The sequence below is a fragment of the Phocoena phocoena genome, chromosome 20 (assembly GCF_963924675.1).
Source record: "Phocoena phocoena chromosome 20, mPhoPho1.1, whole genome shotgun sequence".
NCBI classification, from domain to species: domain Eukaryota; kingdom Metazoa; phylum Chordata; class Mammalia; order Artiodactyla; family Phocoenidae; genus Phocoena; species Phocoena phocoena.
This window is the reverse complement of record NC_089238.1, coordinates 25,732,967-25,754,180: the sequence shown is the minus strand read 5'-3', so window position 1 is coordinate 25,754,180 and position 21,214 is coordinate 25,732,967. Positions and strand designations below refer to the sequence as shown.

The window sequence follows — 21,214 nt, the reverse complement described above, 5'->3', positions numbered from 1 at the left end:
AGACCCAACACAGCCAAAAATTAAAAAACAAATAAATAAATAAATGTATTTTTTTTAAAAACCCAATAAATTGATTTAAAATTTAAAAAAATAGCCACAAGAGTATTTCCAGGTCTGCATGATCTTGCAGAACCTTGCCACTTCCCATAAAGACTGTGGAGTCTATTTCCCCTCTCCTTGAACCTGGGTGGGACTCTGTGGCTTCTTCAACCAGGACAACATGTGAAAGTGACAGGCTAAGTGGTAAAAGGCATGACTTCCACCTGACTCACATGCCTTTGCTCTCTCCTCTCTCTCAACTCTCGCCCTTGGAACCCAGCCACCATATTATGGAAGCCCAGGTCACATGAAGGGATCAGAGGTGGGTGTTTTGGCTGACAGCCCCAAACCAACTACCAGACATGTGAGTGAATAGGCCTCAGATGATTCTGGCTCCCAGTCTTCCAGCAGAGGCCCTAGGCTAGGGTTTCTCAACTTCAGCACTATGGACATTTTGGACCAGATCATTCTTTGTGGTGCATGTGGAGTCACCTGGGCACTAGGATATTTAACAACATCTCTGGCCTCTACCCTCTAGATACCAGCAGCAACTCGCAAATTATAACAACAAAAAAGGTCTCCAGACATTGACAAAAGTCCTCGGGGGGCAAAAACTGCTGCTAGTTGAGACACACTGGCCTAGAAGTCGTGGGGTAGAGAAAACCATCTCCGCTGGACCCTTTCTAAATCCCTGACCCATAGAAACCACGAGAAATAGCATATGATTACTGCTGTTTTAAGCCACCAAGTTCTGGGGTGATTTGTTATATAGCAGGAGACACTTTGTCTTTCTCCTCTGTGGTGCCCTTGGCCAAATAAAGCTTCTGATGCCCCTTTCTGGGCTGCATGAGAGCAAGGCAGCTTCTGCAAATACTAGAATTAAGGCTTGTTTTATCTTTCGGCTCTCTCACTTTCAGATATATGTTATGCACAGAGGTAGGGAATTCCTGTAAGTATCACAGAACAGATACTAGGATACTTTAGGATCAGACAGACCAGGGACAGAATCCAGCCTTTGACATTATGTGACCTCTCATTTTGGTCTCAGCCCAAGTGTTAGCTCCTCAAAGGGGCCTTTCCATACTAACTAGTGTGACACCTCATACCATTCTGCTTTTATGTTTTTCCTTCCTAGCCAAAATGACCTTAAACCTTTATTTATATGAAAATGCAAGCTCCGTGAGCATGGTGGCCTTGCCTATCTTGTTTATGCCTGTATACCTTGGACCTAGAACAGCGCAAGGCATAAAGTAAGTCAATAAATAAATAGTTGTTAAAAGAAGAAACCCCCCCTGAAAAAAGTTCCTAAACCTCTAAATCTCAGCGTCCCCATCAGGCAGGTGGAGTACTAAATGCCTAGCTCATAAAACCTAGTACCTAACAGGCCCTCAAAAATTGGTATAAAATTGTTACTATTAAACTTCCAAAAGTCACCATACTGGCTCTGAAAAGTAACTTATATTTGATTAAAGCTGTAAGTGTAGTCCTGAAAACCTGTCAGCTGCATATAAAACTATTAAACCATGCTATGAAGAACTAACTTGATACAAACTAGAACACATCTCAGAACCAATTTTTTTTCTATCCTCTATTCTTAGGAAAATAACAATTACCTTAGATTCAAAATCCTAATCTAAACTACACGACTGTTTTACATTACGTGAAATTCACATTTTCCCTAAATTTGGATGATTTTTATTTAATCCACATTTCTGTTCATTTATCCAAATTAGGGAAGGAAGTTCAAACAACTCTCCCTTTCTGAGAAATTCTCAGTAAAAGGTCAAGACGTGGTATTGTCAAAAGAAATTAAGTAAATGTCAAAAGAAGTTAAACAAAAGAGGTGATTCAAAATGTCTTTCCCCGCAACAACTTTGTACAGCAGCTAAGAATTTGTAGCACACCTGAATGTAGGTAAATAGTCAACCCACAAGTAATCAAGCAGCAAATTATATTTAGGTGAATTCTGCAGACTGATTTTCAATGTTCTGATATGGAATAAAAACCATACCCCAGAATGGGTGCTACCACCATTCTAACTGTAATGAAAATGAGCTTTCTGCTCCCCAAAATCTAGGGTAGCAGGGAATCCTAAATGATTTTAGAACCCACGTAATGGAAAAAATGACAAACTGACCCAATCTGCAAATACAACATTGCTAAAAATTTCTTATGTTTTGAAGATCAATATTTTAAATGAAGGAGACAAAGATGTTGGTGTTTTGAACACAAGGACCAGACTCTACTAAAAACTTGCTCATTTTATCTCTGATGTCAGCCACAAATCTATGTAGGTATGTATCAAAAATTTTGTAAGTATTCAGAACTGTATTTTAGCATCAAAACTAAAACAAGTTAAATACAATACAGCTGTACGATCCTCATACATTTAACTCGCAAACATGGTAACACAAAAGAGGGAAATTTAGCCCCATTCTCCCCACCAAATTCTTCAATAACAGTTCACATTATCCATGTAGAGCTCACAGGGTTACACTATTTTATAAATCCCAAATATTTGGAAAGACTATACTAGAATAGTATTAATATAAGCAATTATCCTTTATGAAAAATTTCATTCTGATAAAAAGGTTATGTCTACAATAGCTAGGAAACTGGAATTTATTAAAAATCTAAGTGTTTAATTATACTTTCTCACAATTCAGAAACTTTCCATTACTTCTCTAAGGCTCAGCTTGTTATGGTTTTCCTGTGATCTTTCCAGGTAATAAATGTGCCTGTAGCAGTGACCAAGAACAGCCAGCTGAACTAGGAGAAACACACCTAAGTGTTTTCTGCATAAGCAGAGGCACAGAATATGTGCACTTACTTCCAGTGAAATAAACTCTTCATGCTGGCAAGGGATGGGGCTTGTGGGACCTTGACTGGACTCTCATGGAGAAATGGCCCAGAGGAAAGAGATGGCAATTGTGAAACTAGGGCAGACAGGGTTCTCTCAGGTTAAGCAGGTCTTGGAAGCACTAAGAGGTCTGGGTAGGTCCTGCTCGCCTGGGGGCCTAGCTGTGGACTCCCCTATCTGGCCCTGCCCGTTGCAGGGAGCCCATGGGAATGCGTGGATGGGAGGAGGCATGAGTAATAGCAGTCTCCCCCAGCCACCCCGCCACAGGACATCCTGCTGGGCTGACGGAAACCATCCCTCTTGCCCCCCATGCCATCCAGATCTCCTTACGTTTATAAGGCTGGGAGAGAAATATAAAGCGATAGTCATCATTTGGCCAGCTCACAATGACCAGTCACCTCTGTGCTCCAGAGCTGGCCCAGTATGGGCTTGGAACGGGAGTGGGGCTAACACTGCTCACATCCTGTTCAACATCCTGTCTTAGGTATGGCTGGGCATGTGGTTTTCACATGACGGCACCAGCTAAAGAATACACAGCGTGAGATCACTTGAAAATTCCACCTGTTAATGGACAAATATTGATAACTATATAATGAGTTTCTAAATATTTATTTACTTAACCTTTAAAAATTAATCTAGAACTTCTAAAACATGCACCATTAAATACACAGCACCTCTTCATAGAGTGCAAGATAGATGTCTTAAAGAATCAGAGACCGACTCTTGAAGGAATGCTTAAACAGAAACTTGTATTGAGTCAAAAGTGACCATATTTTGATCTTCTAAGAGTTTCAGCTCTTGGACTTAGTACTGTGTCTCAGAAGGGGAAATGTTAAACAGTTTTGCACAGAAATAGAGCAGATTCATATCTCCCATATTAACCCTCACTCCAGACATACATGCGGGACAGAGTAACGCAAAGAATTTTCCTTTACTATGTAAAATATCTCTATTTCCTTTCTCGGTTTTGTGTGAGCTCCTATAGTTTAATGTGCCGAAGTTAAATGAGATTCTACTACAGTGAACTATGACAATCTGTTAGAATAGCATGCATTATACACTGTACAGCTAGATCACTTCAAAAGAACAGTTAACAAACATTCTATGATATTGCGTATATGTGGAATCTAAAAAATGATACAAATGAACTGATATACAAAACAGAAATAGAGTCACAGATGTAGAAAACAAACTTATGGTTACCAGGGGGAAGGGGGGGAAGGGATAACTGGGAGAGTGGGACTGACATATACACACTACTATATATAAAATAGATAACTAATAAGGACCTACTATATAACACAGGGAACTCTTCTCAATACTCTGTAATGACCTACATGGGAAAACAATCTAAAAAAGAGTGGGTATATGTATAATTGATTCACTTTGCTGTACAGCAGAAACTTACACAACACTGTAAATCAACTATACTCCGGTAAAAATTTTTTAAAAAAAGAACACCTATCTAATGTACAGTATCTCTCTAGGTTTCTGCGTACAAATGAAATTAATCCATATCAGATACCTGTAACTTAGAGATTCAGCTTATACCATGCAAAGGTATTTGAAGAAAGAGATGTGTTAGAAAAAAAGCAAGGTGTAGAACTGTGTGTATGGTAGTCTATCATTTGCCTTAAAAATACACATACATACTTTGGTATCGAGAATCTCTCTGGAAGAATACACAAGAAACTGGCCACAGTGACCAATTCTGGGAGAGGAACTGGGTAGTGTGAGAAAAAGGAGGGAGGCTTTCCACTTTATGTGCTCTCAAACCTTGTGAATTCTGTCATACACATCTGTAGCACCCAATCAAATGTAAATCAAACGATTTTATATTTAAGAAGAAAACTAAGGAATAGAGAATTACCCAAATATCTTAATGAACCCTAATATTTATGATATTTGTGACGCAGCCTTAATTGTCCTGACGTAACTGGATGCAAGCAATTTTAATGAAAAAGATAAATATACCCCAGAGGCCTGCCTGCATACTTTGTTGACTCTATACCACCGGCAACTATAAATATATGACTGCTAGTGTCTGGGAAAGGTTTCTGCAGGTTGGATGAGAGACCGTATAATTACAAACTCCAAGTTCCTGGCCCTTCAAAATTCTGCTCCATCCCAGTCGTTTTTCACAATAAGGCCTAAATCTTTACCTGGCTGAGAAAAAAGCAGTTGTGACAGATGCTGTGCAAGTGTCTGAAGGGCTGCAGGTCCTCCCAGATGGTCCACATCCAGGAGGGAGACAAGGCTCTGGAGACACACGAGGGCTCTGCATTGTATAATGCTCATTCTGCAAAGGAAGAGAGAGAATGCTGTCTGTTCCTCTCACAGTAACCCAGCAGAATCCAGCACTGACCTTGAAACTAAGTGTCAGATTCTGACAGGGACCACCTGTAAGCAGAAGGAGGTCTAGGGCCGTGAGCAAGGATTCGTAAAGTGAACTGTTAATCCTACCAGATCAGGCTTCCCTGGTGGCGCAGTGGTTGAGAGTCCGCCTGCCGATGCAGGGGACACGGGTTCGTGCCCCGGTCTGGGAAGATCCCACATGCCGCGGAGCAGCTGGGCCCGTGAGCCATGGCCGCTGAGCCTGCGCGTCCGGAGCCTGTGCTCCGCAACGGGAGAGGCCACAACAGTGAGAGGCCCACGTATCGCAAAAAAAAAAAAAAAAAAAAAAATCCTACCAGATCGAACTGCTTGAGCACTCAAGGCCTCTGAGGCACAGCGCATTTATGAGTCACATGAATCTGCTTGAGAAAAATTTCTATGCGTGGCAGTATCTTTAAAATTATTTTTAATTGTGAAATATGACATACATAAAGCGCTCAACGAATATACAGAGTTTAACGGTTTACAAAGCAAACACCTGTGCATCTAGGTAGGAAATAAACAATGCTAGCACTATTTAAAGGACATGGAAGCAACCTAAATGTCCAACGACAGATGAATGGATAAAGAAGATTTGGCATATTTATACAATGGAACATTACTCAGACATAAAAATGAATGAAATAAAGCCACCTGCAGTAACGTGGATGGACCTAGAGATTATCATACTAAGTGAACTAAGCCAGAAAGACAAACGTCATATGATATCGCTTATAGGTGGAAACTAAAAAAAAAAAAAAGATACAAATGAACTTATTTACAAAACAGAAATAGACCCACAGACATAGAAAACAAACTTATGGTTGCCAAAGGGGAAAGGGGGGGAGGGATAAATCAGGAGTTTGGGATTAACATACACACACTACTATATATAAAATAGATAAGCAACAAGGACCTACTGTATAGCACAGAGAACTATAGGGTAATGACCTATAAGGGAAAAGAATCTGAAAAAGAATACATATATATCTGAAACACTTTGCTGTACACCTGAAACTAACACAGCACTGTAAATCAACTATACTTCAATTAAAAAAAAAGAAAAGAAAGAAATGCTGCAAGCGCCCTCACGGCCCACCTATCCCTTCCCTATCACGCCCCACCTCCTTGACCCCAAAGGTCACCACTCTCCAGACTTATAGCAGAACATTTCCTTGCTTTTCTTTACAGGTTTACCACCTATGTATGCATCACTAAAGGAAACAGTTTAGTGCCAGTGTTCTAGTTCAGATTTTTTATTGCTGTATGTGTTCATCTAATGTGTTAAGAAGTAGCTCAGCTGTATGTCTTCTACTGTATGATTATGTCAGCATTTATTTATCCATTCTGCCACTGATGGACATTGAGGTTGTTTCCAAGTTGGGGCAACTGTGAACCACACTGCTATGTACACTCTCCTGTCTTAGTGAACATATGGGCAGACTTCTCCAGGGAACATACACAGGACACAGGGGGAGAGATCTTGAAGGGGGAGTCGGCATCTTCCATTTAATGGTCCATCATTTCATATAATAACATAATGACAAATGGTTTTGAAACTAGAAAAGTTCTTACTTTCTAATCAAAGGTTTCCAACTGGGGTTCCTAGAACACACGTCAACTGCAGTGCTGTTTGGAAAGGCAGTTTTCTCAAAAATCTAAATTTAAAAAGGACGTAAGGCAAAGGTTAAAGAGTAGGGTTTTTACACGATTCCTTTATAAAATCCCAACATGTGACTTCTAAGTGAGATGGTCAGGCTTGATAAAGAGGTGCTCAGGAATTCCGAACAGCCCACCTCCAGTGCTGGTCACCGTTTTGTTTCCCAGATCTGACCAATTACCCACACCTGGCAGTATTAGCGTACTTCTTTTGCACACAGAAGGAACAGCTTTCTTCAGCCTTCCCTGTGCTCTAGAACGAGCCTAGACTGAAAACAGATTACCTTCTTTGGGATGAGGTAGTTGGTGAGAGCGGTGTGAACCTCATGGGAGAGGCAGAGGGGAGACAGCAGCTGCCCACTGCATTCACTGAGGGAATTCTCCATAAATGAGTCGCTTTCATCACTGCTGGAAAGCTCTTCCCACTCATCGTCAGTGGGATCTGGGAAGAGTGCAGATCACACAGAACTGGACTATTTAAGATAATCCTCATGGAAGCTGCCCTCCCAGTCCAGGGGAGGATATCTAAATGGGAACTGGTCACAAACCTTCACTGCAGCACACGTTGACAATGATTTCCAGAGCAGTCTGCTGAGCTGTCAGCAACGCTATGGTCTCTCTCAGCTCCTTGTCGGTGGGCTTAAAAAAAAAAAAAAAAAAAGCAAACGACCAACTCTCAAATGTGTGGAAAAATATTTTCATGTGACTCTCCCTAGTTAAAGCCTACTAAATGATATTTGCACTTGGAATAGAAGACATGGGTGGGGGTGGGTAAATAGAAGAAAAGTCATAAAGTGCTGGAAGGACAAACAGGCATTATGATTCCTCTTGGCACTGTGCAGTGTGCCACTGTTCACCGGGTTTCCATCTATCTGCACGGTTATTTTCTAAGTGTTGCTTAGTTAGCTGGAGAGAACAGAAAAATATTCAGGAATTCTGAACTAAATTCACCCTGAAACTTAATCTAATGTGTTAAGAAGTAGCTCAGCATACTAAGATTAAAACAAGAGTTCATTTTGGACACCAGGCACTTACACACAACAAACCTGCTTTTAGACACTTACACAGTTTCTTGGAAAAGACTTCATTAACCAGAATTACTAACAGGCCCTTATATGACCAACAGAACTTGACTAAGGAGCAGACAGGCTTGCTGCTTTCTGGCTTTCTTTGAAGACTGCAATAAAGCATTTCTTAAAGACTGAAGGAAGAGGGGGACCTTTTCTCCTGGGAATAAATAACATGAACCTAACTTATCAATTAACATTCTCAAAATGGGTTGTATAAATTTATATGACCTTAATTCTCAAGTCACCTATGAAAAGTGAAATAGCTTCACTCCAAAACAGTACATAAGCTAAAAGTAATGTATATTTTGTTGTCTGAATGTTTCCCAATTTCAAAAGTTTTCTGTCTTTTCAACGGCTGTAAAATATTCCATTAAATGAATGTATTATAATTTATTAAGCATTCCTCTAGCATGGAATATTTCAGATTACTTGGTTATCTTATTTCCTCAGATTTACTGGATCAGAGGTTAAAAACACATCTATAGGGCTTCCCTGGTGGCGCAGTGGTTGAGAGTCTGCCTGCTGATGCAGGGGACACGGGTTCGTGCCCCAGTCCGGGAAGATCCCACATGCCGTGGAGCGGCTAGGCCCGTGAGCCATGGCCGCTGAGCCTGCGCGTCCGGAGCCTGCACTTCTGGAGCCTGTGCTCTGCAACGGGAGAGGCCACAACAGTGAGAGGCCCACGCACCGCAAAAAAAAAACAAAAAACAAAAAAAAACACATCTATAGATACTGTGACATATTCCTGTTCTTTTCCAGAATGTTGTACTCATTTTTAATCCTCCAGCAACTTCTTGTGCAACGATTTAACTGTAATTTTGAACCACATTCTTAAAAAAAAAAAAAAAAAAGACAGCTTATTTAATAGATGTAGCATAGGAATCCCTATGTTTATATTCATTTTATTGCTGGCAAGAATGTATCTAGGGACTTCCCTGGTTGTCCAGTGGTTAAGAATCCACCTTCCAATGCAGGGGATGCAGGTTCGATCCCTGGTCAGGGAACTAAGATCCCACATGCAGCGGGGCAACTAAGCCCGTGCGCTGCAACTACTGAGCCCGCGGGCCACAACCACAGAGCTCACGTGCTCTGGAGCCCATGCGCCGCAATGAAAGATCCCATGTGCCACAACTAAGACCCGACACAGCCAAAAATAAAATTAATTAATTAAAAAGAAAAGAACGTATCTAAAATTTATTCCTACTCACTTCGTGCGTGTATGATATTCAACTAAACATTTCTTAGAGGCGACTCAAAGCTACATGAGACATGCCTTTGCTGGGCTCTCATCCACTTAAAACCTACGAAGATCTGGCTTAGAAGAATTCTGAAACTAAGTTCCACTTCTTTACCTGACTTTCCTGCTCAGAGCATTTCCCTGCTTCTTTTTTTTTTTTTTTTTTTTTTTTTTGCGGTACGCGGGCCTCTCATTGTTGTGGCCTCTCCCGTTGCGGAGCACAGGCTCCGGACGCGCAGGCTCAGCGGCCATGGCTCACGGGCCCAGCCGCTCCGCGGCATGTGGGATCTTCCTGGACCGGGGCACGAGCCCGTGTCCCCTGCATCGGCAGGCGGACTCTCAACCACTGCGCCACCAGGGAAGCCCCCTGCTTCTTATTGTTACCAAATTGACATAAAGAACCAATCTAGAGGAAATGTTATGACAGCTGAGATTTGCTTCAAAATATTCAGTAGTTGAGAGGGGAGAGTGGGTAGGGAAATAGATGAAAGAAAACAGACTGTGATTTGACAACTGCTAACTGTGGAAGCTGGGTAGGGATTGCCCTACTTCTGCATGTTACAGCCACAACTTGGGTCAGTTCTCTCTTTACAGATTTGTGCTTATACCTTCTTAAGTTAAATGATGCAATTAAAGGTTCTGATTCTCAAGGATCCCTGCACAAGCCACTGGGCAGCCTGGAAGACCAGAGCTGCCTGGCTGTAAATTTGTATTCCTGGCACGTGGCAGCACGACGCTTAGCACACTACTGGCACTTCAACACTGGCTGCCTGATCGGCATGTTAATCATCCAGTCTACTCAGCTATGGTGAGAGGCTTTAAAAAGCAAGCTTTCGTTAAGAGAAAACACTGCATTTTCTAAGCACCAAAATTCTATTTCTAAGTAATACTTGGGAAAGTGAATCTCTGAATAACAGTTAAATATCGATACTTTTAAACAGTGGCACTTCATCTTGGTGGATGTGGATCTCAATCCCCACTCACTCATTCCCTGTAGGGCCCCTGAAAGCAAGGCTGGAGATGAGGAAACCCTGCAGGAGTGCTGTTCTCCCAGCCAGAGATGTCCGATCTTTCAGAGTCCCCTGACAGCCCAACTGGGATTTCCACTTCTGCTCTGATGGGAATTCGGGGTGGGGAAACATAGTATAGATGCATCTGGCAGGATAAAGTGACCTGGTCAGCACGATGCAATACCTGCAGAAGAGCCTCCAAACCCTGACCTGTGATAGCTGATGTTCCACATGTGGATCCCAGATCTGTAACTCACCTCCATGTGGTACCTGAGGGGATGCTGCTGGGGTTCTAGAAACACCCTTTGGAATGACAAGGCTCATAGCTATGCCTTTGTCTATCTTGCTTTACTGATTTTAAATTCTACCCACTCTGACTCAGATGCACAAGTGAGACAAGGAGTAAACTGGGGGTTCACATACACGCCTCTTGCACCAAAAGGGGGTGATATGATTTTTTTTTTTTTTTTTTTTTTTTGCGGTAGGCGGGCCTCTCACTGCCGCAGCCTCTCCCGCCGCGGAGCACAGGCTCCGGACGCGCAGGCGCAGCGGCCACGGCTCACGAGCCCAGCTGCTCCGTGGCATGTGGGATCTTCCCGGACCGGGGCACGAACCCGCGTCCCCTGCATCGGCAGGCGGACTCTCAACCACTGCGCCACCAGGGAAGCCCGGGTGATATGATTTTTAAGCCGCTCTACGATTTGCAAGCAACTCAAGCGCAGGATGGCCTTTTCATTTTCGTATTCACCCCAGCACTTAACACAATGCTTTGCACCTAACAGCTGTTCATGGGGAGTGTGGCACATATATACAATGGAATATTAATCAGCCATAGAAAGAAACGAAATTGAGTTATTTGTAGTGAGAAAGTAGTTCTTAACTACAACATTTGACTGCTTTACAAGACTTCATGAATGTAGGGCAGTGGTATACTGATGAGTTTATGCCCACTAAGAATTCTTTAAAAATAAATCTATCAAAACTCTAAGACACTGACCTAAGATACTTCTCAGTTTCAGTTCATTGTACATGAATCAGGACAGGCCACGAGTGAGATGGTAGAAAGTGTGACAGGACATTACTAGGGTTCTTCCAGTTCAGGCTTCATTGTCTTTCTTCCCAATGACTTCAGCAGCCTCCTGTCTGGTCTTCCTGCCTCCAGTCCCCTCAAACAACACTAACCCGCTTTCACCATGCTGTTTCTTACGCCATCCTTTAAGACAGCTAAGGTGTTCTGTCCACAAAGCCTTTTCTGAGAGCGTCTTCCTTTCTGCTTCCATCAGGGCTGAGTCAGGTGTGCCTACTCTATAGATACGACCCCCTCAGAAGTCTGTGCACAGCCCTATCACCGTTCATAGCACAGGCATTATAATAAATTATCATTACATGTCTATCCTCTCAAGACGGAAAAGGTCCCTGAAGACAGGAAATATGCCTTAATCATCTTTCTATCAGCAGCACCTGGCACAGGGCCTGGCACACAGAGTAAGCACAGAAAATGTGCACCTAGATGAATAAAGCCCAACCCACTGTCCTCCTTGTCTTCCTGACGACCTGCTCTCCTCCTTGGGAAAAATGTTTTCCCAAGGTATGGCTCCATCGCTGCTGACCGGCTCAGCTGAAGTGTTCCCTGCACCCAAGACTGCTCCTCCTCACCCCACCGTCACACCCACTAGCACAAATGAGCCCCAGTCAAACACTATAAACCAGGGACTTCCCTGGTGGCACAGTGGGTGAGAATCCGCCTGCTAATGCAGGGGACACAGGTTCGAGCCCTGGTCCGGGAAGATCCCACATGCCGTGGAGGAACGAAGCCTGTGTGCCACAGCTACTGAGCCTGCGCTCTAGAGCCCGCGAGCCACAACTACTGAGCCTGCATGCCACAACTACTGAAGCCCGCGTGCCTACAGCCTGTGCTCCACAAGAGAAGCCACTGCAGTGAGAAGCCCGCGCACCGCAACGAAGAGTAGCCCCTGCTCGCCTCAACTAGAGAAAGCCTGCGTGCAGCAACGATGACCCAACGCAGCCAAAAATAAATAAATAAATTTATAAAAAAACAAAACAAACAAACAAACAAAAACTATAAACCAGTCTGCAAAAACTACAAACCATCATTAATTTTCATAATCACCCAACCTCCTCTGATCGCCAGTAGGGGGTAAATGAAAGTTTGGCTTGCTACTTTGGTAAGGCTAAACACTAAAATAAAAGAGACAAGAATGCAAGGGACAATTCAAGCAAAGTAAAAATTCCTTTAGTTTGAAGACAGTCTGGAAGAGAATGTGTAACTGAAGTGGGAGATGACCACATGTCTCTGAAGTGCTGCTGCAAAAGCATCGGTCTACCCCATCTTTCAAACCTTCTCTGTATAAAAGTTTTGTCTTAGGACATTTTTTTTTCTCCTTTGGGAGATTTCTGAGTTATGAGTTAATGGGAAAACAGGACTTTTTTTTTTTTAACGGAAATTCACTTTATAATTAACTTTGCTGTAACATTTTCCTACAAACCTTAGGATACCTATTGAAAGAAAATAGCTGTATTAATCCATGTCTGAAAGCATCAATCCGACTTACTGGAAGTAAATCTGAAATGAAAGCTTTCCTTCTGACTTTCCTTCTATGAGGAATTTCTTCCATTTCATCATCCTCAATCAAATCATCACCATTAACATTCTGTAATGTGTCCTCAGTCTCTGCAGCAGTTTTTATCCTTTGAGTTTCGGCCTCCTTCATTTGAAGAACCGTTTCACCAGCATCCATTTCCAGAACTTCAGATAAGATCTTTAGTATGGCATTTATGATTTCTGCCTGACTCTTGGATGGAATAATGTCCTTTAGATTCCAAATTGTGCCTGTGGGAAAAAAAATGAGCATAAGGACAAAGAAATCAACTGTGAAATCTTTTATTAAATACAGTTTCCATGAGAGTGGCTCTTTAAGCTCAGGTGTAATTTCAAAAAATCCCGATCCCACTGCCTTTGTTCAGTTTTTATTAAACGTCGAAAAGCTTTGCACTGAGGCAGCTCCCTTTATTACAGCAGTCCTTCACAATCGTCTCCTTTTCTTGGCACACAATGCCTTGCTCTGATACACCAGAGAGCAACAGATCAAGAGAACACCGATCAAGTTTCTTTTACCACGACAAATTGAGTTGCCTGGCTTTCTTTCATCTTAACCTGAGCTGCTCTCCTAAGCAGCTTCTTATATTCCAAGAGTGGAATGGAATGCACTAAAATTCCAAGGTCTCACAGACAACCAGAGAGCAGGTTCTTGGTTTTTTGCTTATGAAACTAGAATAGCTACCACTAAGTAGTTAGACTAATTAAAAAAAAAAAAAATGTGACGGTTAAAATAAAAATCATTCCTGGGTATATATATTCAAAAAGAATTGAAAGCAAGGACTCACATGGACATCTGTAGAACCATATTCATAGCAGCATTATTCAATAACAAAAAGGTGGAAGCAAGCCAAGTGTCCATCCACAGATGAATGGAAAAACAAAATGTCATATATACATACAGTGGAATATTATTCAGCCTTAAAAAGGAAGGAAGTTCTGACACGTGCTATAACACGGATGAACCCTGAGGACATTACACTAAGCGAAATAAACCAGTCACAAAAAGAAAAATACTGTATGATTCCACCTATTTGAGGCACTAGAGTAGTCAAATCCATAGAGACAGAAAGAAGAATAGCAGTTGCTGGGGGCTGAGGGGAGAGGGAAGTGGAGTTGTTTAATGTGCACAGAGTTTCCGTTTTGCAAGATGAAAAGTGTTCTGGAGATTGGTTATTTAACAACGCGAGTGTACACTGCTTAACTATACACTTAAAAATGGTCAAGATGTTAAATCTTATGTTATGTGTATTTTATCAGTTTAGGAGAGAAAACCACCTCTCAAGATAAATTACCCGTGGAAGACCAAAGGCAAGAGGAAACTATATAATAAGTTTCCTACTACTTGACATGTCATCAGATCATTTCTTCTTTCTGTATTTAGAAATTCTGGGGAGATGCATTGCGGGTGAAGATCTTATAGGAAAGTGAATGGTCATTTCTTAGATGCCTACACTACAGTCAACTTCTGAACTCACTGGTTCATAAATAAGAGGGGGTCCTGACAACAGCATTTTTTATCAGACAACAGTAGTTTGTTAAACTAAAAACACATTTAATCTTAGAAGGCTTTGAAACTATGCAGAACCACTTGAATTAAGGGTCTCCACTAAAATATTAAAATTTTCAGAACAGACTAAGCACAGAAAGCCCTGATGTGGTGAAATGGGGGAATAACTTTGTCCCCCATCTCTACCTACTACAAGTTACTAAAAAAGCACACTATCACATATGGCTAAACTTTACCTGCCACCAATGTCTTTAATAGAATATATTCCATGGAATTGACAGGAGAAAGCATTGCTGATTCCAACACATGCAATGCTGGGGCACTGAAAGATTTCAGTAGCTCTGGGTTATCTTCGGTCACCGTCTGCAAACAATATGCTATAAAGACAAACATCAAATATTTAGAAAAAAATGAATTCTGCTAGGATAATTTAAACCAAAATAACTCATCAAAAAACATTTGCATCTGTACAAGTTCTTTGGACACAGGTAGCTTTTGTAGGAGATATACGCTTTCCCTCAAACACGGAACATGCAAATGAGGCTTCCCAAACTATCAGAGGTATAAAAGACCTTTTTTCCTTTTTTCTTAATTTCTAATCCTTTATAAAACTATACTTTTAAAAAATATAATTTAAAAGCCTCTTAACCGCCGTGACAATGTGGAATTACTATAAACATTTATAAAGGTTTAGCCTCTATTTCTGTACTCATCGCAGACCAGTAGCAAACAGCCTGCAGACCAAACACCAGTGCACTGACAACACTCTCAGGGTAGTTCTGTTGTCAAAGACAAGCCCTAGGTTTGGGAACATTCTGGTTTCGCTGAAATTCAGCACGACCTTAAAAGTTAGAGTTATTTCTGGTGAAACGTATTTAAGGAAAAAAGTGTTTTATATAAAAATATGAGCAAGTTAAGAGATGGGTAGAATATTAATAGACATATGATTTACTTAGCACTTAACTGTTCTCTGGCATTAGAACAAGACAATGGATTACAACTTGTAAATTAGAAATAATTAACTGAAAGTATAAAAACAGTTGGGACTGCATGAAAGGTCTGACTGAAGCACAAATGAGGAAGCAAGCCCAAATCTGTTTTCTTTGAGATACTGTAGACCATACAAATCCATTTCTTTCCAGGTCTAAAACTTCCAAAGCAGATCGTTCCCACCCAAATTAGTAGTCAAAATACACGCTATTGCTGTGCTCTATTTTGGTTTCCAAAATACATTTATATATAAATCCATATATATGCATATATGTACATATACATATATCCCAATGTAGTATTTTTTTCATTAAGAGACTAATTAAACTCACTTTAGCAAAAAAACAAGATAAGTTGTGATTGCTATGACAACACAAGCTCAAAGAAAGCTGTATTAATACATAGGATGGAATCTCAGAATTTCACTTTACTATATGTAAGCCGTGCTTGATTTTCAAAACAAAAGTAGTTTGACACTTGTTTAAAAAATCATGAACCTAGGTAAGTGCCAAGGAAAACACTGCTATACAATGCAAAATAACTTTATTCTGACCCATTTTTTTGAAGTTCTTTAAAAAAGTTCTTTAGGAAAAAAACTAAATAACCAAATCTACAAATCTTAAGGCCCCAAAACAGAAGTGAAGTTTCTCTTTTAAAAGCTATGAACTTTCCTGAAATTCTCTTATTGTAATAAAGACTTACCTCTGAGACTAAAAGTCACCTACCAATGTCCTAGTTCGACTGTTTTTAAAATTCTCATTTACTCACAAATCTCCCCTTTGCTAAAGATTCCATTTTGAGAAACTGATTTAAAAATTTTTCTCAGTAGTATTATTCCACTATTATTTTTTCCTTTTCTGTTCTATGTCCACTAGAGCCAAGAGAAACACTGGTAAGGGGAATACACTTCAGTAAGTGGAATAAACTTGTCCTTGCCAGGAGAAATACACAGTTAAATAAAAGGACAGCCAGATGCCTATATTATGATGGGTAGAAAAAAATGCTTTTCACCCACTATTTCTCCACTTGCCCCCAGAGTTCTGCTGAGCCACCCACCCTCTGGTTTCTGTCTCCTCCACCTGCTGAGTAAGGGTCCCCGGTGGCTCTCTAACCCCATGTACAGAAGGCGAGGGAGCCAAGGCAGCTGAAGCTGCCAGACTTTGCTTTCCCTGTCTGGAAGGCAAGCAGGCCTATGTGAAATTCCAATCACTTATTTTCCTCTCTCAAAAAAAACACAGGTTATCAGAAGTATTCTTCTGGAAGTATGAGATAGTGGTACAAGCCATTTAAATAAGTCTACATTCCAATTAACTATGGCTCAAAGGCCTGATAGCTGTGGGTTACTGTTTCTCGGCAAATGGGAGATGAAAGCTTCCAGAATTAATAAAGCTTCTAAGAATGGTAGTATACTAGAAACCACATACGCTCACATAATTACTTTCCTCCCTCTCAGGGTCAAGAGCGGGAAAACTACATGAGTAAGTAAAGCATTAATCACAGACTTTAAAAGATTCGGAATAGAACTCAGCTATGCATTTACATACAATGAGGAAAAAAATCACTCCTGTAGAATAAACATGCTATGTCTGAATTAAAAATTTTGAATAAGGCCACACATACTTTTCTTCACTTACCTACTGAAATAGCCAGGTCAACATTGGTTGAAAACCTACTTAAATACTTTAATACAATCTCCAAACACCCTTCTTTGTTGAATATAGATACTGCTCTACTACTGCATTCACTAAATTGAAGGGGGGAAAAAAAAGTTTTACTATTCACATTTTAACATTATCAACCACAGAAATTCATGAAAAAATAATTAGGCTTTGTAAAAGAACCAAAGAGTTGTAGTCAAACACCCACCATTTTTATAGATGAAGAAACCAATGCCCATTCATAGTCACTGTGCAGGAACACAACTGGCTATCTGTATTTTCTTTTAGCCAATCTCTTTACCCGCATGCCAATTTCCTTACAGGAGGTTAAAGATGGAAGAGAGCTTAGAAATCATTTACTTCAATTCCTCATTTTGTGGGTAAGGAAACTCAGACCCCAAGAGGTGAAGTGATCTGTCCAAAGATCACACACTTTGTTACTGGTCTTTGGGTCCAGCTTAACTTGTCTTTCCACTGTATCACAGTAATAATAAATTAAAGTAAGGATAAAAGGCCTCTATACTTATCACACAAAAAGTACAAATTTAAAAGAAAGTAAAATTAAAATTTTATTCATTCCATCTAGACTCTTATAATTTTAACAGAATTTGTAGATTGCAACAGAGAAATTGTTATAAGTATTTTTGAAATTACACTACTTTTTAATAAAAGAATCAGAATTAATGTTATCAGTGTTATTAATTAACATATATGCTAAATATAGGGTAAACAGAGCTAATTATAATAATTTTTTTCCTGGTTCCAGAGAAGAATATTCCTCCAGACATACCATATATACACATGACAGACTAACAGCTAACAGAGCTGACTAAATTCAATCCTGCTGTCTAAAGATAAACTATTTTCTGTTTGTGTATCCATCTATCCATCCATCCATCCATCCATCCATCTAGCTACTGCAACACTGCTATGAACCTCCCCTCAAGAAGCCCATAGTAAAGTAAGGTATAGTCAGGAAAATAAAGCATAAATGTGTTAAGATAATGGGCACTCAGGAAAGAGAGATCACTGTGGAGACCATTTTTTCAGGCACTTTTCAAAGAAAACTTTTTTTAAATTTCTGAGTTCAACAATTTATATATTAAAGTTATCTGAAAAACAGCACCCACTAGCTTGCTTGAATAAGGCATTTCCTCAAATCTGATCTCTCCAGTTTTCCTGGTGGAATGCATCCACTAGTTTAAAATGAAATCATGGTGGGGGGGACGGATAAATTGGAGGATTGGGATTGACGTATACACACTACTATATATAAAATAGATAACTAATAAGGACCTAGTGTAGAGCACAAGGAGCTCTACTCAATAACTCTACAATAGCCTATATGGGAAAAGAATCTAAAAAAGAGTGGATATACGTATATGTGTAACAGATTCACTTTGCTGTACACCTGAAACTAACACAACATTGTAAATCAACTATACCCCAATAAAAATTAAAAAATAAAAACTAAAAAAAAAAGAGAGAAATCATAGGCAAGTTTGGATTGCTGTGTAAGCAGCTTTCCAGGATCCAACTTAACCTTGTATTCTATGAAGTACCTGTGCTTTAGGTCAGAAATAATCATCACTGCTGACTGAAAATAAGGAAACGACAGATTCTTGCTAGAATCTGGCTAGAAATGTGAGACAATAAAATGGCATAGAAAAAAAGGCAGGTTGTGTTTCCAGCCATCTCCATTCCTAAAAGCAAGTCCACCCACCCCCACCCCTACTCCCACCCTCCCCCGCCCCCGGCCATTGTTACAATGATGGAATGGAGCGTGGCCTTCTTCCTACTGGGACCAAAGGAGCTCTTCTCAGGCATCTACTTCTCTGTCTAATGGCACCTGCCACGGCAGAGGAGTAAAGCACCCACTGAGGTCTGTGGTCCCTGTCTCATTCCAGATGCCAGGCCAAAGCATCTACTGCACTGGAGGCTGGCTGGCTTGAAGACAACTGCTCCTTAAGGTACATGGGTAGTGGGGGAGGAAGGAGGTGCAGTGGGTACTAATGACCATGATTCCTCTTATTTTTGTCAGCAGCAATGACTGGAGAGAAGAGCTGTAAAGCAAAAAAGGACGTAGTGATGCTACGAGGAAAACGGCTTGGGAAGGACAGTTGATCTTAGGTCACTTGATGAGACCTCCGACCAAGCACTAACATCACAGATTTACACGCCTACCAAAGAGAACAGAGATTCCCAGAGGGAGCAGCAGCCTCAGGAGCACTGAAGCAGGAGGCTGCGTCTGGAAAGCATCTTACCACATATTCCACAGCACGTTTACGGCCTCATTGGCTATGTTTTCAATAGAATTTCTGTTCTGATCTTTTTTTTCCGGTGGAGACATCTCATTTGAATCCAGTCCAGTACTACACTGAAATCAAATACCGTGATTAGTACCTTTGTTCAAAAGAATAATTAAACAGAAAGACAGTGAAGGATCACACAAAGTAAACATCAAAAATGATAGTGGTTGCCTATCTGGGAAAAGAATCTAAAGAAAAAATAAGAGTGGAGATATGTATATGTACAACCGATTCACTTTGCTATACGCCTGAAATAAACACAACATTGTAAATCAACTATACTCCCATAAAATTTTTTAAAAAATGACAGTGGTTAACAAGCCCATCAAATTCTCAAACAGTACAGTTCCTGTAACCCTGCGCCCTTCTGGCAAGAAATACAGACAAGAAAGGTTCACAAGTCACTGTACAAACTGGATAAAAAGCATTTCACATTTTAAGTGAAAATGTAAAATCAATACAAAATATTTTATCTAATGTGGTAAAGATAGTATATAAGGCAAAGAAAAGTAACACATAATAAGAGCTAACATCTATACAGTACCTTCTTTGCGCAAGGCTCTATTCTAAGCACTTCATGTCTGTTAAGTCATTTAATCCTCACCACAAACCTATGAAGGAGATGAACTCTTATCCCTAATCTCCTGCTACAAATAGGAAACAGGTACAGAGAGCTTGCTGAAGGTGTAGCTTAGTATCTAGCGAAGTGGGATTCAGATCCAGGCATCCTGGCTCCGAACTGGGTGCTCTGAACCACTCTGCAGTTCTGCCCCTCCTAAAATCCACGGCACTCCCTAAAGCAGGCTTCTTAATCTCGGCACTACTGACATTCGGACGGGATGATTCTTTGCTGCGGTGCACGTGGCTGTCATGCACAACGTAGGATGTTCAGCAGCATCCTTGGCCTCTACCCACTAGATGCCAGTAGCAACCCCTACTCCAAAGCCATGACAATCAAAAATGGCTCCAGACATTGCTAAATGTCCCCTGCAGGGCAAATCATCCCTAGTACAATCACTGTTCTAAAGGGAACAAGACAGACACCTCTCATCGAAACTGGATATCCTTTATATGGCCTCAAGTGAAAATTACCCATCAATACAGAAGAGTGGACCAGAGGCAAGGCGGAGGAAGAGCTCCTTAATCCCTGAACTACATCATGCAATAAAGGTGGCATGATATTAAATCTGAGAACATAATCTAGTCTTCTCGGCAAATTCCTAACGTCTGCGCTTCAGCTTCCTCATCTGTAAAACAGGAATAACACTACCTGCCAAATAGGACTGCTCCGAAGATTAAGTGAAATAATACACAAGACAGCACCGAGCACATAAATAAGCAACCAATAAGTACAAATTATTTTCATCGTATGAAGTTTAAAGTCTAAAGGAGTCAGTCTATAGTTTTAGGAAGGTCTTTTCTAACAAGCAGATAAATAAAGGTAGTGGGGACAAACTAGAGACTAGTATCTGTGATGAGATCAGTGTTTCCAGGAAAGAAATACAATTCCTATAGAATGTTTTGAGGGAAGACAAAATAACTAACACCAAAGTACTTAAAAAGCAAAACAGGGACTTCCTTGGTAGCACAGTGGTTAAGAATCCACTTGCCAATGCAGGGGACATGGGTTCAATCCCTGGTCCGGGAAGATCCCACATGCCGTGGAGCAACTAAGTCCGTGCGCCACAGCTACTGAGCCTGCACTCTAGAGCCCACGAGCCACAACTACTGAGCCCTCGCACCTAGAGCCCGTGCTCCGCAACAAGAGAAGCCACTGCAATGAGAAGCCCAGGGACTGCTACGAAGAGTAGCCCCGGCTCACCGCAACTAGAGAAAGCCCGCGCGCAGCAACAAAGACCCAACGCAGCCAAAAATAAATAAA

The 21,214-nt window shown here is 40.9% G+C and overlaps 1 protein-coding gene across 2 annotated transcripts in view; it reads right to left on the bottom strand.

The window, feature by feature from the left end:
* HEATR3 (HEAT repeat containing 3) overlaps nt 1–21,214 on the bottom strand; it is a 37,059-nt gene that overhangs the window by 13,194 nt on the left and 2,651 nt on the right. For both annotated transcript variants that reach the window (XM_065898852.1, XM_065898853.1), the window contains 8 exons: nt 19,288–19,400; nt 17,000–17,109; nt 14,612–14,752; nt 12,822–13,099; nt 7,480–7,570; nt 7,216–7,373; nt 6,848–6,930; nt 5,062–5,198 (listed from right to left, as the gene is read on the bottom strand). In XM_065898852.1, coding sequence (XP_065754924.1) covers nt 5,062–5,198; nt 6,848–6,930; nt 7,216–7,373; nt 7,480–7,570; nt 12,822–13,099; nt 14,612–14,752; nt 17,000–17,109; nt 19,288–19,400 — 1,111 coding nt within the window. The remainder of the gene's footprint in view (nt 1–5,061; nt 5,199–6,847; nt 6,931–7,215; nt 7,374–7,479; nt 7,571–12,821; nt 13,100–14,611; nt 14,753–16,999; nt 17,110–19,287; nt 19,401–21,214) is intronic.